Source organism: Electrophorus electricus, chromosome 14, assembly GCF_041902795.1.
Source record: "Electrophorus electricus isolate QZ-2024a chromosome 14, ASM4190279v1, whole genome shotgun sequence".
Taxonomy (NCBI): domain Eukaryota; kingdom Metazoa; phylum Chordata; class Actinopteri; order Gymnotiformes; family Gymnotidae; genus Electrophorus; species Electrophorus electricus.
The window spans coordinates 24,999,539-25,015,528 of NC_137510.1; the positions used below are offsets into that span (position 1 = coordinate 24,999,539).

The 15,990-nt window shown below is 41.9% G+C and overlaps 3 protein-coding genes across 6 annotated transcripts; 1 reads left to right on the forward strand and 2 right to left on the reverse strand.

Moving 5' to 3' along the window:
- Nucleotides 1-134: 134 nt before the first annotated feature.
- fen1 (flap structure-specific endonuclease 1) lies at nucleotides 135-6,752 on the reverse strand. 2 transcript variants are annotated; one of them, XM_027007252.3, is made up of 12 exons: nucleotides 6,717-6,752; nucleotides 6,465-6,563; nucleotides 6,125-6,227; nucleotides 5,895-5,997; nucleotides 4,614-4,677; nucleotides 4,246-4,355; nucleotides 2,788-2,924; nucleotides 2,237-2,303; nucleotides 2,002-2,133; nucleotides 1,658-1,809; nucleotides 984-1,098; nucleotides 135-788 (listed from the first exon to the last, which is right to left on the reverse strand). In XM_027007252.3, exons 2-12 carry the CDS (start codon nucleotides 6,544-6,546, stop codon nucleotides 711-713), a joined length of 1,143 nt encoding a protein of 380 aa, XP_026863053.1. In that variant the 5' UTR covers nucleotides 6,547-6,563; nucleotides 6,717-6,752; the 3' UTR covers nucleotides 135-710. The 2 variants fall into 2 exon arrangements, with proteins under 2 accessions (XP_026863053.1, XP_081552375.1); XM_081696249.1 differs by lacking the exon at nucleotides 6,717-6,752 and having other exon boundaries at nucleotides 6,465-6,710.
- A 151-nt stretch (nucleotides 6,753-6,903) lies between these two features.
- On the forward strand, nucleotides 6,904-12,531 carry tm9sf1 (transmembrane 9 superfamily member 1). 3 transcript variants are annotated; one of them, XM_027007308.3, is made up of 9 exons: nucleotides 6,904-7,026; nucleotides 7,802-8,022; nucleotides 8,151-8,282; nucleotides 8,437-8,559; nucleotides 8,838-9,184; nucleotides 9,737-9,891; nucleotides 10,086-10,271; nucleotides 10,444-10,717; nucleotides 10,927-12,531. In XM_027007308.3, the coding sequence occupies exons 2-9, from the start codon at nucleotides 7,810-7,812 to the stop codon at nucleotides 11,318-11,320; spliced, it is 1,824 nt and encodes a 607-aa protein (XP_026863109.2). In that variant the 5' UTR covers nucleotides 6,904-7,026; nucleotides 7,802-7,809; the 3' UTR covers nucleotides 11,321-12,531. The 3 variants fall into 3 exon arrangements, with proteins under 3 accessions (XP_026863109.2, XP_081553013.1, XP_026863108.2); XM_081696887.1 differs by lacking the exon at nucleotides 6,904-7,026 and adding an exon at nucleotides 7,150-7,530; XM_027007307.3 differs by lacking the exon at nucleotides 6,904-7,026 and adding an exon at nucleotides 7,150-7,415.
- Nucleotides 12,532-13,857: 1,326 nt separating this feature from the next.
- On the reverse strand, nucleotides 13,858-15,663 carry nanog (nanog homeobox). Its single transcript, XM_035531143.1, has 4 exons — nucleotides 15,276-15,663; nucleotides 14,620-14,999; nucleotides 14,416-14,535; nucleotides 13,858-14,178 (listed from the first exon to the last, which is right to left on the reverse strand). The coding sequence occupies exons 1-4, from the start codon at nucleotides 15,661-15,663 to the stop codon at nucleotides 13,858-13,860; spliced, it is 1,209 nt and encodes a 402-aa protein (XP_035387036.1).
- Nucleotides 15,664-15,990: the final 327 nt, after the last annotated feature.

The following is a 15,990-nucleotide window of genomic DNA, read 5'->3' on the forward strand; positions in this document are numbered from 1 at the left end:
CCTACTTGGATAATAAAGTAGAACCTGATTTTCAACTCATCAAATGTGCAAATTAAGGCAAAAGCATTCCATGGAACCAGCACCCTGTGTGTTCAGTGAGCACTTTGTGCAAACCTTTAGGCGGGGAGACACTATTGTACCATTCACTTCATTTATTTAAGTACTTAAAATGTGGGAATGAATACATAACATTACTCCAAGTTAATAAAACATTGTTGGGAAATACCCAAATAAAACAAATTCTTGGCTGTGGTTTTACATTTCATCGCTTCTTTAGTCAAACTGGTCTGGAGTGGAGTAAAATATACAAAAGATGGAAAGATGGAAGTTACACTACCTCATGGAACGTATTTATGACATTTATTGTTCCATTGTTCTGTAGAGAACTATCCTATGAGGAAAAAAATGATAATTTACACAGTACACATGCAATCTATGCCAAGACAATTGTCTTTAAAGTCTTAATATCTCTTAACAACACTGACCGAAGCGCATTTTAAGGGCCAGATACCTCGGCATCACAGATTTCCCCAGTGTTCACCTAGTCAATGAATTTCAAAATATGAATCAAGTAATTTTAAACAGTTTCGTTTTTTTTCCTCTCTTTTCAAGGCAAATCAAATGATCTACCTTATTTAAAATAACTTGCGGTATTGTTTGGTTCCCAGTTGTATTCATTATGTCGTAAACCACGTCCACTTTTTACATTTTCATTTACCCTTCTTGAATTTGCCTGGGGTTGCACTCGTCTTCTGTTTCTTCTTTGCTGAACCCTTCACTTCTGGCTCCTATGATTATAGAAGAAAAAAAATATTTTAACTGGCAAAAGTAGTGCAGTAATGGTTGCACAAAACAACAGTCCTCATTCATGGCAGTCTTCATCCACAGACAGGCGAGACCTACAAAAGAAACTCGCATTCCTGACCCAAGCTTATTGTTCCGTTAGCAATATGTCATGCGCCATACGCACGGAGTCCACACACCTTGCGTTTGGAGGAGAGAGATCCCGTCACGGTAAAAAACGAGTCCAGCCTCCCTTGAGTGCTGCCCTGCCTGCTCTTCATAATCTTCTTAGACCCATTACGGATACGGTCCTCACTGGAGTTTAAAATAAGCAGAAAACAAACGGGGGTTGGGAGGAATGGTATACGCACACATTAAAGCAGAAAAGTGAACTCAAATGTACTGTTAGGTGTTTTCAGTGCTTTTGTGCTATGCTACTGAAACACTGAATTTCACACATCTAGCAAAAAAATGTTTATGGTAGTTGCCTTTATTTTTTGTCCTGCATTCCTGCTTATATTAAGACGACAGACACTTTATTTTTATATTTGACCATAAACACTGGTTGCAGATGTACTCTGCACCACACCTATCAATGCTAACAGCTCATCATGGCTGATACGCCATCATATGATGATCACTTTTGCTTCATATGCATCACAGCAATGGTTGTGTTCTCATTAAAAGTAAATTAACCTATACCCAATTATACATGCTACCAGAATCTGATATAGTCTGAGACAGAAACAATAAAGTCAGCTCAACTCAATATACACGCAGGACTATAGCACTCAGCTAGCAATAAAATCTTCTGAGAAACATTTAGAGGTCAGCATCCTCAAATCAAGGAGAGCTGTGGTGTGTCCAGATGTACCTGAACTGTTTCTCGGCACACATGAACTGTACCAGTCCTTCCTCATCAGGTTCGTTCCACTTCAGTTCCACAGTGGAGCAGTCCACCACCTCGGGCTCCAAAAACAACCCTCGTGCCTCCTTGTACAGCCAGTCCTCTGGGGCAGGGTGTTTCTGTAGTGAGAAGACCCACATCCACGGTGTGTTTGGGGTGGAGAAGTTCAGTGTATCGAAGGGGAGGAAAAGGATGGTGAGGAGTCGCATAAATTATTCATAAATCGATAAACATGGCATGTTAACAGTGCGTATTCATATGCAAAATTATAACACTGTGGGAATATGTTAAGAGTGTGTGAATGAACCCACAGATTGGTCAATGTTCTCTAGGATTTCTTCAATAGAACCATGTTGTCTGATCAGGTCTATAGCTCTCTTGGGTCCAATTCCTTTGATAGTTCCACAATAGTCACAACCCAATAAGATACATAAGTCTATGAACTGAAGAAGAAATGTAAATATGAATGAAGTGAACAGATAAGAGGAACGTGACAATTCTATGCAGAAATTCAAATTATAAGCAGCTGTTGGAAAGACGTCTTACCTGTTGATGTGTCATGCCCATATCCTGAAGAATGCGATTGAAATGAAACTCCTGGATGGGAAGTTTCCTGGAGATTAAAAGCAAATTCAGTTAATCTCATAGGTTTAAAGATAGAAAGTGATAATGAAAACTTTGGCTAAACTGTTTTTATTTCCTGATGGTTTTCTGCAAAATATCTATTCTGAGACAACACCTTCAAAATGTCCCCAAATTACCACTGGACAACTAATCATCATTCTAGGATTCTACGTATGTAGAAGTTTCAACACACTGCCATGCCAAGTACTGTAAGATCCCTTAAAGCAATTAAAATGTCCCTTGTCATTTAATTATATGAGCACCATAGTTATTTCAATAGGAAATAACTAAAAATGCATCTCCAAACAAAACATCTGACATTTTACTTACTTATTTTGTTTGTTACTTTGTGGGGGGCCCGGGGTTGTACTAGACCCATGACAAGATTACTGAAAACCCCTTTTCTAGAAGGTATCTAATATTAAATGACTCAAAATCAAAAAACAAAAAATAGTTCTTCAAGCTAAACATACTTAGCTTCACTTGCAGTCAAGTGTCTCAACAGAACATTCGTTCCAAAGGTTAAGCCATCCATATCTTCTGTTGCCGTGGCAAACACTTTTCCCGCCTTTACTAGAGCCGCACAGCTGGCCTCTGCTTCACATGGGGCCTGGACGAGAATTTGACCAATTTTCATTCGTTCTGTGTATGTCGAAACCTAAAAGCCCTATTTATAACAGTCATTCAGTTTATCATCATCATCATCATCAATCTTCTTAAGTCAAAACCTTTACTAAACTTCTAAAATATATTTTGTTTGTGCCACCAGGGCATTAGACACCGATTGGCCACTTTTTTAGAGATGCGATGGACCTGCTTTGGCCATCGGAACTTCAGCAGTTTGTTGTGTACATTCCACGAGGTGTTGAAATTGTTCTGCTAATGCAGACAGGACAGCTTCTCGCAGTTGCCGCAAATTAGATGGAGATACTGGCATGAACAACCCTTTCTACCTTGTCACAGAGATGTTCAATAGGATTAAGATCTGGGGACTGTGAAAGCCAGGGAAGCAAGGAAAACATGCTGTCATGTTCCTGGAAACAATCCATGACCATACAACCCTTGTGGTATTGTTCTTTGTCCTGATTAAAGTGTCATTAGGTAAGTCCTGTTGTCCAAATGTCCATCCACAGGTAACAAGAGGACCCAAGGTGTGACAAGAAAGCATTCCCCACACAATTACTCCACCTCCACGAGTACAAACTGTTGACACCTGACAGGAAAGGCTCATCAATTCATGCTGCCTGCGCCAAATTCTGACCGATCAGCATGATGCATGATCCAGAACTCTGGATTCATCTGTCCAGGCAATGTTTTTCCAGTAGTCGGCAATCCAATTTTTGCAGTTATATTGCCCACTGGAAATTTGCCTTTGTGTGTCCCTTAGGCAGCTGTTGTGGCCTGTCTGTTTTGAGGAATGACAAGTTGTGCATACAGATACACTAGCTGGAGCACCAGAGTTGAATTCTGCAGTAGTTTGCGTCACTGTGCACCAAATGTTCATCAGAACGATTCTCAACATCCTCCTCTGTCACCTTTCGGAGATGAGTTGTTTACATTAACAGTCCATATCCATTTCACTGGATGTTTTTCTTTGTATACTCAATGCCGTTGCATGAGAAAAAGCCACAAGGTTGACCGTTTTTGAAACACTGGCCCTGGCACTGGCACTGGCACTGGCCCTGGTACCAACGGCCACACTTCATTCGAAGTCACTCCGATCGCTCGATTTGCCCATCAGGTGGGGATTCACACTGAAACTGATCCACGGAAAACTTGCTCACCTGATTTTAATCTGCATACAGGCGTCACATGTCTAATTTGCATACAGGGAAGTTCCAATGTTGAAAGGGCGGGTGTCTCTAATAAAGTGGCAATTCAGTGTATGTAGGCATAATGCATTTTAACATTAACCTGGAAACAAACAGTACCTCAATATAGGGCACTCCCATTAGTTTGAGAAGGTTTTTGCACTCCTCATTGTGTTGCTTGGTGACCTTCACAAGACGTTTGCTGAACTTATCAATGTTCTCCTGTTCACCTGAGAGTCAAAACAATGGAAAGTTATTCTCATTTTTGTTTTAAAAAAAGGGGGGAAAAAAAGCCACAGAGAAACAAAGTAGAAATGTGATCAGATGAGGGTGCCTAACCTTCCTGTTGGAAATCTATCCACTGGAGTATAGTTCAAGGGCAAATATACTAGACCTGAACATAACAGTCAGATGTGATGTGAATCAACTTGGCTCCAGCTATGGAAGTGCAGGGCTGGGTACCTGTGATGAGGGTTCTGCTGTCATACCTGTTTCTTGAGCCTGAGCGAGCAGTTTTTCAGCTTCAGCTCTTCTTTCCCCTCTCTTCTCTAACTGGAAACAGGACCAAAGGTTACATGAGAAAATGAGTTAAGTAGGGTTCTGGCTAGTAGCATCTCGCTTCCTTTTATGCTAGTTTAAAAAAAAAAAAAAAAAAAAAAGTCTGTAAGTAACTGGACAGGAACATTTTTTGTTACTTTATCTGTACTCCAGTATATTTGTCTTGAATCAAAGCAGTGACTATAATCTTAAACAACAGTTCACCCTTAATCCAAAAGGTATTTACTTCTGTATTGGTAAACCATATAGAAGTGACAGGTTTTTCCATTATAACACACTCTCGTTAAATAGGACCAATGAGTAATTAGACAAACTCATAAACCTTTGCTATAAAATCTTCATGTTCAGAACTTTTTTGCAAACTATTTGCAATTAATGTATGACAGATGTCAGCAGAGACTTGGTGATGGCCAGGCCCATAATGCAACCATTTTCAGTTTGAACATTTTTTGCCTTCCGTAACTTCAGGATAGGTGAGTGTTTTGGCTTGGCCAGACAAGAAAATTCTCATAAACCTTCACAGATATTTAAGTAAGAGATATTTGGTGAGTAGTTACAATGCTTCTGTACCCTCAAAATACAACTTGCTGCAGCTGTTCACATCACTAATGAAAAGTAGTAAGCCACATGCATGACATTTTACTGTGAAAGGAGTAAAATGCACGAGCTACATATTTAAATTCCTAGGCTTGGACTGTATTTCAAATCAGCACGAAAAAAAAAACATTTCATTTAGGAAAGCAATGTCCGATCGTATTTTAATGTGTCAAAATACAAAAACAATTATGCCTGTGTTTTGCATTTAGCTATGGCATGATATCAAATTCCTCTTCCAAAAATGTTGCTTTGGAACTAATAATCTTCAAGTTGCTTCTGAACCAAGACAAAAGTCTATGTAAATAAAGCAATAGTCTATATGTATCTAAAAAGCATTTCAGAGATTTATTTATACCGTTGCTGTCATAAAGCTTTCATAACGCTTTTCAAATTTGTCAAGGAACAAGATAAGGGAAAATCCGTCCCTGATTTCTCCAGAATTAAATTATAGATGTTGATCAGAACCTCGTGTATTAACTTCGGATAATATGGTATGGCTACTAAACCCCTTTCATCTAATCTGGAATGACTACTAAACCCCTTTCATCTAATCTGGTATGGCTACTAAACCCCTTTCCTTCCGCATGGACTATTTTCACAATTTATCGGTTTACCTCTCCCGATTTGAGCTGCGGGGGCTTCCCATCAAACACGTACACGGGTTTGATGCCATTATCCAACATTCGGATCGTCCTATAAAACATGCCCATGAGGTGGCTGGAGAGGCATAAGTAAATTGAGATGTTCGTGTCAAAACAAAAACGTATTTTAAAGAAATGCCAAGACAGTATTAAGCAGTAGTTGGGCTGAGTCAGCTACTGAGCTAACTAGCTGATAACGTTACCTCGTTGTCTCTCCATCTTCGTTCTGCAAAACGTTACCATCTTGTCTGACAGCAATCAAAAACTGGTAAATACACATGGACGCGTCAATAGCGATCCTCCGTCCTAAGTATGATTTCAACAGACCAGAGTCAAAAACAAACCAAAAGGTTGTATACCAGCTAACCAGTATATGCAAGGAAATATACGTTACATTAAACCCATCACAAAAATTGTCTATGCTAGCTAAAACAATACTTCAACTTAGCTAAAACAGCATATAATGGAAAATGAGCACACGATCAATTAGCTAATTATTAATAGTTAATTATCAAGCTGGATATATATGACATGCAAACCCACCAAAATAATTTTTAATATCTTGTTCCTTGATGGCCGACGGCGCCTGATCCGCTATTAACTTTGCTAGGCCGTGAATTCCCATTGTGATTAACCTTAGGACTGAGAAGAAATTAAGAACGATTGTAAATAGACTATTCCAAAAATACCAGCCTTGTTATTATATGAAAACACGTCCTAATTTGTAAACATGAATAAATACTATCGAAGTCTAACTTGCTATCGTAGCTAAATTAGATAGCTTTAACGCTTTACCTTTCGCGCGAAAACCTACTTAATAGGCATTATGAATCGAGTTTAACGTCGATGTTAACTGAAATCTACCAATCGATTGTTCGAAGTCGATTTATTTAGGCTTTCGCAGGAATAGGAACAGAAACGCGTTTCGCGGATTGCTTGATTTACATATAATGTTCCGCCGGATATGGAGGGTGGTTGCGTTTGAAGATCTGCAACTCTCATATGCCTGCGTGAGAAGTGCTGCTCAGACGCCCTACACGGTGCGATTAGCCGGGACTGGATGTAGATTAATAACACCGAATGCACTTCACACTCATGTAGATAGGTAGGTGTTTTTGCCACAAAAAAAAAATAAAAATTGTATTTTTGCATTTTAATGGAAATTTGCCATTGAAATTAGGTGGGGGGGGGGGGAAGTGTCCAAACAGGTGGAGGTGTTCTTTTGCTTTGCGCCGCCTATCCCGGAAAAGCTCAGAGGGCGATATATTTATTTTTGAGGTGACGTGGATTCGGTAGCGCTTCACATTTTTTGGAGTCATTTGAGTGTGAAACACTGAGACGAACTGTTGTTTGGCGGACCGTTAATGACATACTGTTCACTAACAGGCGCAGATATGATATTGCACATGTGCGCTCGGTATTGACTAATTAATTAAAGAAAAATCAACTGTTCCCGAGCCAGTGGAGTCAGAGGCATTCAGGCGTCCGAAACAGGTTTGCTGCATTTCGGTGATGCGGAAGCATTTGGAGCTAGCTCGCTATTTCCAATTGAAACAGAACAATTAGCCAGCCAGCTAACTGTGTGATAATGTCTGATTGTGATTTCATCGTAAGTTGAATTACTGACTCTTAACGCTTGCCAACCACATGCGGCTGTACGGCCCGTAAAGGCTCTAACTTTATGATATGAACTATAACGGTAGCCGGTAATGTCAGCTGACGAGCTAGCTAACCTAGCCAATGTACAACGGAGCCGTGGTAGATCTCTGCATGAAATGTATTGTGCGATGATAAATACACCTCATCCGATCATTTCTGCTCTGTCCATAAAGTTATGACGGTTATGATCCTGATTTTTAAATCCATCTCCTCGTTGACAGGAACTGTCATGACAGTAAAACTGGCGCGTCCTGACCCGCAGGTCGTTGGATGGGTTATGGGGACTCGTCTACTGCTTCTGTGCCTGTTGTCACATATTGGCTTGGCTGTCAATTACAAGAAAGGCGACCCAGTGGTTCTTTATGTTAACAAAGTAGGTCCTTATCACAATCCCCAGGAAACGTATCATTACTATACGCTACCTGTCTGCAGACCTAAAGAGGTGAGTTCATGAGGGTTTTAGTGGCTTCTTTTTATGGCTGTTTAAATATTGTTCATGTCCATTGCAGTCAAATAATAGGATATGGTTGTGTCATTTATGCAATCTTCGTGAATGAATGATTTGCACAGGTGCAACATAAAGCCTTAAGTCTTGGAGAGGTTTTAGATGGGGACAGGATGGCAGAGTCTTTGTACAACATCCACTTCATGGAAAACACAGAAAGGCAGACATTATGTGAGCTCACACTGTCTGAGAAAGAGGTATTGTCCCACTCGAAGTTAATTTGTATTCATTTTTTTAAGATGGGATTTAACAATATAACATTCTCTCTGCTATTTTGCTTGATAACGCTTCATTTGTTTTCTGTGTTTTGATTAATTGAATATTTGATTGATGATGCTTTTCTTTTAATAGGTGGATCAGTTGAGAGAAGCTATTGAGGAGCTGTATTACTTTGAGTTTGTCCTGGATGATATTCCTATCTGGGGATTTGTGGGATACATGGAGGAAAGTGGATTCTTACCACACAGCCACAAGGTCTGCCAGTCTCTCTCTCGCGCTCTCGCTCTCGCTCTCACTTTCTCTCTCTCTCCCTCTCTCTCTCTCTCTCTCTCTCTCTCTTCCTTCCTTCCTTCCTGTTCTCACATTATTTTCACTTTTTCTAATACATTCTCAGTGTTTTCTGATATAATTACAGGAATTGTGCTATGTCTTCAGGTTTAGACTAACATTGTTTTACAACCCTTTATTCCTGCAATTAAGGAACTCATTAAACATGATCTGAACATTACTGTTACCCCAATTCTTTTCCTCAGGTGGGGTTGTGGACCCACTTGGACTTCAACATCGAGTATAATGGCGAATCGGTGATCTTTGCTAATGTGTCGGTAAAGGATGTGAAGCCAGTGCCTCTGGAAGAGGGTGGCGGAGGGCCAGGCCAGGGGCCAGGGGGCCTCTCAGTGACCCACACTTACAGCGTGCGCTGGTTTGAGAGTCCCTTGCCTCATTCGCGCAGGGCCGAGCGCCTTCGAGACTACTCCTTCTTCCCTAAGACACTGGAGATCCACTGGCTGTCAATCATCAACTCGCTGGTGCTGGTGGTGCTGCTACTGGGCTTCGTCATCATCATCCTCATGCGGGTGCTAAAGAACGACTTTGCCAGGTGAGGGAAGGCCTGGAGAAGAGCGAGCTCATATCTACCTATTAAAAGGACGATGGGGCCATGCTTGCCTGGATAAGCTGAGTGTGAATGTGAGACACGGGACGAAATTAAATAAATGAGTTGACTTGTTTGTAAACCAGTTGCTGGGAGATTGTTGCTTTATTTAACTTGTGTGTAGTGCAAACATAACAAGCCAAATGGAAACACTCCAGTGTTATTTTTTACAGACTATGTGTAAAAAGTCTTCTACCTAAAGTATAATGACCACAATAACTTTTTTTTTTTTTTTTTTTTTTTTTTTAAATTAAAATAAGCTAACAAAGAGAGTCCAACTATACTGAAAAGGAGCAAGTATACTGAAAAGGTGCTGTTTAGCATTCTCACAGTGCTCTGCCAGAACATCTTTCTAGCTCATTATAAACGAGAATTCTCACTCGCCTTCCAATTCATTGAGCTCGTATACCAAGGATGAATAGAATCCCCTCCTGTTTCCACTATTAGTTGTAGCATTTCTGGGTGCAGCTGTGTTACTCTTTCATACTGTTCATACAGGTATAATGTAGAAGAAGACGGGGGCTGTGATGACCTGGACCAGGGAGATAATGGCTGGAAGATAATTCACACTGACGTCTTTCGCTTTCCACCATATAGAAGTCTGCTGTGTGCGGTGTTGGGAGTGGGGGCACAGTTCCTCACTCTGGCCACAGGTAAAAATCAGCCCAACAATACAAACAGTTTCCATATTGACACACTAAATACTTAAAGTGGATGTTGTACAGGTAATACGACAATGAGAAGAGATAACAGGCTGTAAAGTGGCTAAAGATTATAATTTGGCGGTGCAAATGAATCCCTCTTTACCTCTTAACCTTTCCTTATGGCTTCCTCTTGCGGTTTCCAGGAATCATTGTCATGGCATTGCTGGGGATGTTTAACGTGCATCGCCATGGTGCCATAAACTCTGCAGCAATTGTACTTTATGCGTTGACCAGCTGTGTATCAGGATATTGCTCATGTAGCTTCTACACCCAAATCCATGGGCAGCGGTGGGTCTGGAACATCATCCTCACCTCCACCCTCTTTTCTGGTGAGATGCGAGCTGTGTTATACAGGACTTTTTACTAGTTAGCAAATGCAATGCATGTGGTACCTGTATTTTGTACAATAGCTAGTATATGTTACACAGTATGTCAAAAAAAAGCAAACATTAAACCCTAACCCTTGTCCGTATACGTCAATGTTGCTCCGCCCCCTTGCAGCTCCCCTGTTTATGACATGGAGTGTAGTAAACTCCGTCCACTGGTGGAGCGGTTCCACGCAGGCCCTCCCAGCATCCACTGTGTTCCTGTTGCTCGGAGCCTGGGTGCTGGTCGGTTTTCCCCTCACTGTTATCGGGGGAATTGTGGGTAAGAACCGGGCAGGCAGCTTCCAGGCTCCATGCCGCACGCGCAACATTGCCCGCCAGATCCCTCAGCAGCCATGGTACAAACACACGGCTGTGCACATGGCCATCGGAGGATTCCTACCTTTCAGGTGAGTGGTGAAGCTATCACAAGAATAAGTTGTTTGTTGTTTTTCATCAAATGACTCTTTCATATATAATCTTACATTTCTCCTAAACCGTTATACCTTATGTACTCTGCAGATGACTGCAGCAACGAGGTTCTAGGTCAAAAACCATGACTGCGTCTGAGACGTCTCTCGTATTTCTCTCTACACACCCCTCCCCCTTTATTTCACAGTGCCATCTCAGTGGAGCTGTACTACATATTTGCCACCGTGTGGGGTCGGGAGCACTACACTCTTTATGGCATCCTGCTCTGCGTCTTTGCCATCCTGCTGTCAGTGGGCGCCTGCATCTCCGTGGCCCTCACCTACTTCCTGTTGTCGGGCGAGGACTACCGCTGGTGGTGGCGGAGCATTCTAAGCACGGGCTCCACAGGTCTTTTCATCTTCGTCTACTCCCTCTTCTACTACCGCAATCGCTCCAGTATGAGCGGCCTGGTGCAGAGCGTGGAGTTCTTCGGATACTCCTTACTCACTGCTTTCGTCTTCTCGCTCATGTTGGGCACCGTCTCCTTCTGGGCCTCCTTAGCTTTCATCCGTTACATCTACCGCAGTCTGAAGATGGATTGAGTGGGTAAATGGAGGAGTCCCCATCCTGCCTGACCCCACCCCCCTGCCCCTACCACTCCCAACCCCTGCCCAAGGTGGAGAACACCAGTACCTTAAGGAATCCTGCGTATGCTGGTTTTGTGGCACTGGAATAACTCCATCCCTCAGAAATTGCAGACGTCAAAATGGATGAGTCGTCAAATAGAATTAAGCAACTGGTTGTCTGAGCATCAAAATCCAAACCATTTGTTTCAAATATTTGAGGTTTTCTCAATAAGACCCTGCTGCCTAAAACTCTGAAGGTACATCGTTTTGGTTTATGCTCAGCGAAAACTACACAAATGTGTTTGATTCACTTTTGGTTAAGGCAGTTAAATTGAAAACTGTTGCATGTTCAGTTCTTGCACAATCGCAACTACAGTTTACTGAATTCTTATTGGACTTACACTGTTACTAGTGGTATTTGGAGTGTCCAGTGCATTGTATGTTAAAAGTGCTCACTAGGACTTTTTTTTTTTTTTTAATGAAACTAAGGTTCTATATGAACTGTTACTTCCTATGAGGTACAAAAGGCAGGAAAAAGTTTCATATGTATAGCTGGTTGCATATGAAGGACTTGTATTTATACATACAGGAGCGTTTGGAATTTTGTCTTCTTTTAAAACTATGGGGAGAAAGAGCATGGTGTGCTTAATGTGTGAGGGAATATAATTTTTATCTGGAAAAGGCATTTATAGCATGAGCAAGGAGAAGTGTGTTAGTTAGGTAAAACCATCATCAGTCTAACTTGCATGCTTTTGTATAGCAGATTGTCTGGTATTGCCCCAGTAGTGAGCAGTCTCTTTGGGCATCTGTTTCAACCTGTCTTACAGGTAAGCATACTAGGGCATGCAAGCCAAAGACAACTTTTTTACAATAGGTTATGCTAAATTGCCTGTTCCAGCAGACCTGGGAAACAGCAGCTATCTGCTTTGAAGTTTAAGAGGGCTTAATTTAACATGGAGATTGAAATGAAATATTTGCTTAATACCCAGTAGTGACATTTGTAGACAAATGGTTCAGTAATGGTTACAAATCGATGGAGTGGAACACCATACAGGATTAAGATTGGGTTGTCAGCAGTGTAATGTGGGCATGGGAGCAATATGTACAATAGTCACCATGTACTGTGATCTCACTTCAGATGTACATATATAATCTTTTGAATAAAAAGTCACACTTTCTTACAAAAATGTTTGTCCCCACATCTGGAGGAACCTTGGGGAGCTATGGAGGAGGTATAAAAAACACAACTACTTCTGCAAGTGAAGTTCTTTATTCACTCAACCCCAGTAGAAAGTAAAATACTTTAACTGGGTATGAAAAATTATTTCTAAACACCATGTGAAGTTTAAACCACTATTGGAGATACACACACCAAACCAAAAAAAACAAACAAAAAAAAAAAATACAAAAAAAAAAAAAAAAAACACATCTTGATACACTTGAAAGGTGCAATCATCGGATATGCAGTCCTTTCATGGATAAGCAGGTAGTTCATACAGTACCTTAGGCCTGGAGAAGTGGGCTCAAATGACACTTAAGTCTACATTACATTTAAACTACAACAGGATCCCCTGACTAAAATTACAGTAGACCAAAGACAGTCCCTGACCTCTTGTAAGGCTTTTTAGCCAACAAGTCACACTTAAGATAGCCATATAGGCTTTAATTTACACTGATTGCTTATAGTACCACATCATTATTTATCTGCTTGCAGTGCCACAGCACAGCTTGCTTTATCTGTCATGTTTAGACAGGCTATACTGAAAAATTAGGCACATTCCACTGTGCCAAAAAAAAGAAAAAAAAAGAAAAAGAAAAAAAAAAAAAACATGGTTATATTAGAGATAGCCATCAAATACAGCATTTATTCAACAGCACTAAACAAAGACCAGTAATGTAGCCAAGGGCACTTCTAAATGCATACAGCTGTAAAGACAGTCAAATAGCAGTAAAGAACAAACCAAAACAGGACAACTCGGTACAGTATTGATGATCTACACTAGCAGACATGGAACAGTACTTTGCATAGAAATATAAAAACATCTGAAGGAGAAACTAATTACCAAGAGCAACGGTTCCTGATATTTTTTTAAAATCGGATAAACAGTGGTGTTCTAATCTTGTCCTGGTAGTCCATAGAGGTTAGTGTAACAGACCCATTCTAAAATATCCAACTCAATCAATTCTAAACTCTGCAGAGCCGGACACCTACAGGACTAGACTTGGGCATCTGTGCTCTGTAAGGTCTATGAATTTACAAAAATAAAGCTTTGGTACAAAAGTTACAGAAACCCCCTTTTTTGGATCAGATTAAAAATGTATGAGAAAAAAAAAAATTTTAAAAAAATGCACTTAACTCTGTGGTTGAGGCAAGATGTTAATTTTCTCAATATGCAAGAGCATCAAACATGTACTCTTTGCATTAAAACTATGTACATGCATGGTCTACAACCAAAGCTATGGACTTAACTATTTACAGGTGTTCCCTCTAAGTCACAGCCAAGTGCAGTTGCTCAAGATGACCACTGGGTGACCGTGTGCGTCGTGGTCATTTGCGTAGCGTTGGTGCCTGGATCAACAGCACCATCACTGTTAAAGCCAGTGCTCCCATTGGCTGGCACATAACTGGAGGGGTTAGGAAACTCATAGTGCATCACAGCTGGGGGCAGGGGCCAGTTTCCCTGGGGCCTAGTGGAGACCTGAGAAGGGGAAAGAGGCAGGTTATAGCCAGGGTAGAAGGAGGATACTTGCGGGGAACTCTGACTGAAGACAGCATCTCTGAACTGGGTGTTCATGTAAAGGTCTTGGCTCGGCACTGGAGCATCTACATGGAACTGAGAGGGAAAATATCCAAGTCAGTACACAATAAACAGCCTCCAGATGACACAAACAGTCTGATTCATTGTATCATATTGCCTTTAGGACATTTTCTTGGCTATGAAATGCCCCCATTATAGATGATTTTCCTCTGTGTCCAAACTGTGAAAGTCACTATTACATCAAATAGGACTTCAGACAATAGACACCAAGAACAAATTCACATAATATTAAAGTAATAATCCAATCACCACCTGAGAATGTGGGGTTGAGGCATTTGTGATCCCAGTAGAAATGTATCTCTCCGACACCCAGCTATTATCTTTCTGGTGTCTCTTCAGTTTCATTCTGCGGTTTTGAAACCAGGTTTTCACCTTAAAACAAAAGAAAAGGGGTATAAATCAAACATACTTCAATGGGGGGGGGGGGGGGGGGAATGATCATGTTTTGGTGTTTACCTGTTTGTAAGTGAGCCCAGTCAATCCGGCTAGAGTCTTCATCTCTGCGGGTGTAAGGTATCTCTGCACGTTGAACCGGTCGGTCAGTGCGTTCATCTGCCCTTCCGAGAACGCAGTTCGCGCTTTGGCCTTCCGGGGCTGCGCCGGCGGTTGCTCGGGAGGAGACGGTACCACAGTGGGTGCTGGGAGCAAGCCGTCGCCTCCCAAATTTAGACTCGTTGATGCTTCTGTCGCCACTGAACGGGAGCTAGAAACAACTTCGCTGCCGTCAGAGCTGCCGCTGTCCGTTTCATACGCCCGCTCCTTCTTGATCCACGGCGGGACATCGAGGTCGCCTTGGGGATTGCCCCCACCGCGGCTGCTACCAGAGCTCCAAGAATCTGAATAAAAATAGTACAGAACATTTGAAATTAATGAAAACGGCCAGGGGGTGATGTTATGCATCAGTTAGAAAGACCATCTCACTTTGCGTAAATTACATTGTTTACCCTTGAAAAATAAATGTAAAAATAACATATCCAAAGCTAATGCTTTGACAGGATCGCTTGTGTTCAAATCCAAGTTATGCAAGTATCCTACTTTGTTATAAATATCACAGCAATGTAAATATCTATAATAACTGTAATAACTATTTAAGATAGCCATCAGCTCGCAACCTGGTGTGTGCGCCTCCGAGTCGCTGGGCGCGTCACTCCCGGCGCGATCCCGGGCCTTCATCTGTTGTCCATAATGAACCCCGTTATGCGAGAGGAAAAGCCGTCCGTTCTGCGTGTGCGTCTGCGGGTCTCTGTAGTACGCCGCCGGGTTCGGGTACTGTCCGTTAATATTCGTGCTGGCTAACTCCGTGATCTCTGGTGGAGATGTCGACGTTGCTGGAGAGGAATAGTAGCCGCCGTTCAAGCCAGCCGGGGGACCGTACGCGGCCTCCGCCCAGCCCACGTTGGGATGACTTTGCTCCGTTCCTTGAGGATACACTAACCCATACGCATATGCGTGATAGGATGGGTTGTAGTTGTAAGTCAACGGCACTTTCCAATCCGCCATCTCGTCCGCGGCAAGCTATCTAGCCGAGTAAGTGTAGGTGCGGACGCTAAATTTAAGGCACAACTTCCACAAGGCGACTCGCTCGAAAATAAGCACTCTTAGTCCACATGTACACCTCTAAGCAATGCCTTTAACATTTGAAAGCAAGTATTGCGCCGCACTGACGTTAATTTATAAAGCCAGGTGTATGGGGCGGACTAGGTGGAGTCGGAAGTAAATGTTCAACCCAATCAAACCGCTAAATGGGAGAGGGGGCGAGGTTAAATTGGGAGATCCACGGCCTTATTCATGTTTGGTGAGCAATTGAAATGGGGGAGGGGGGGTATA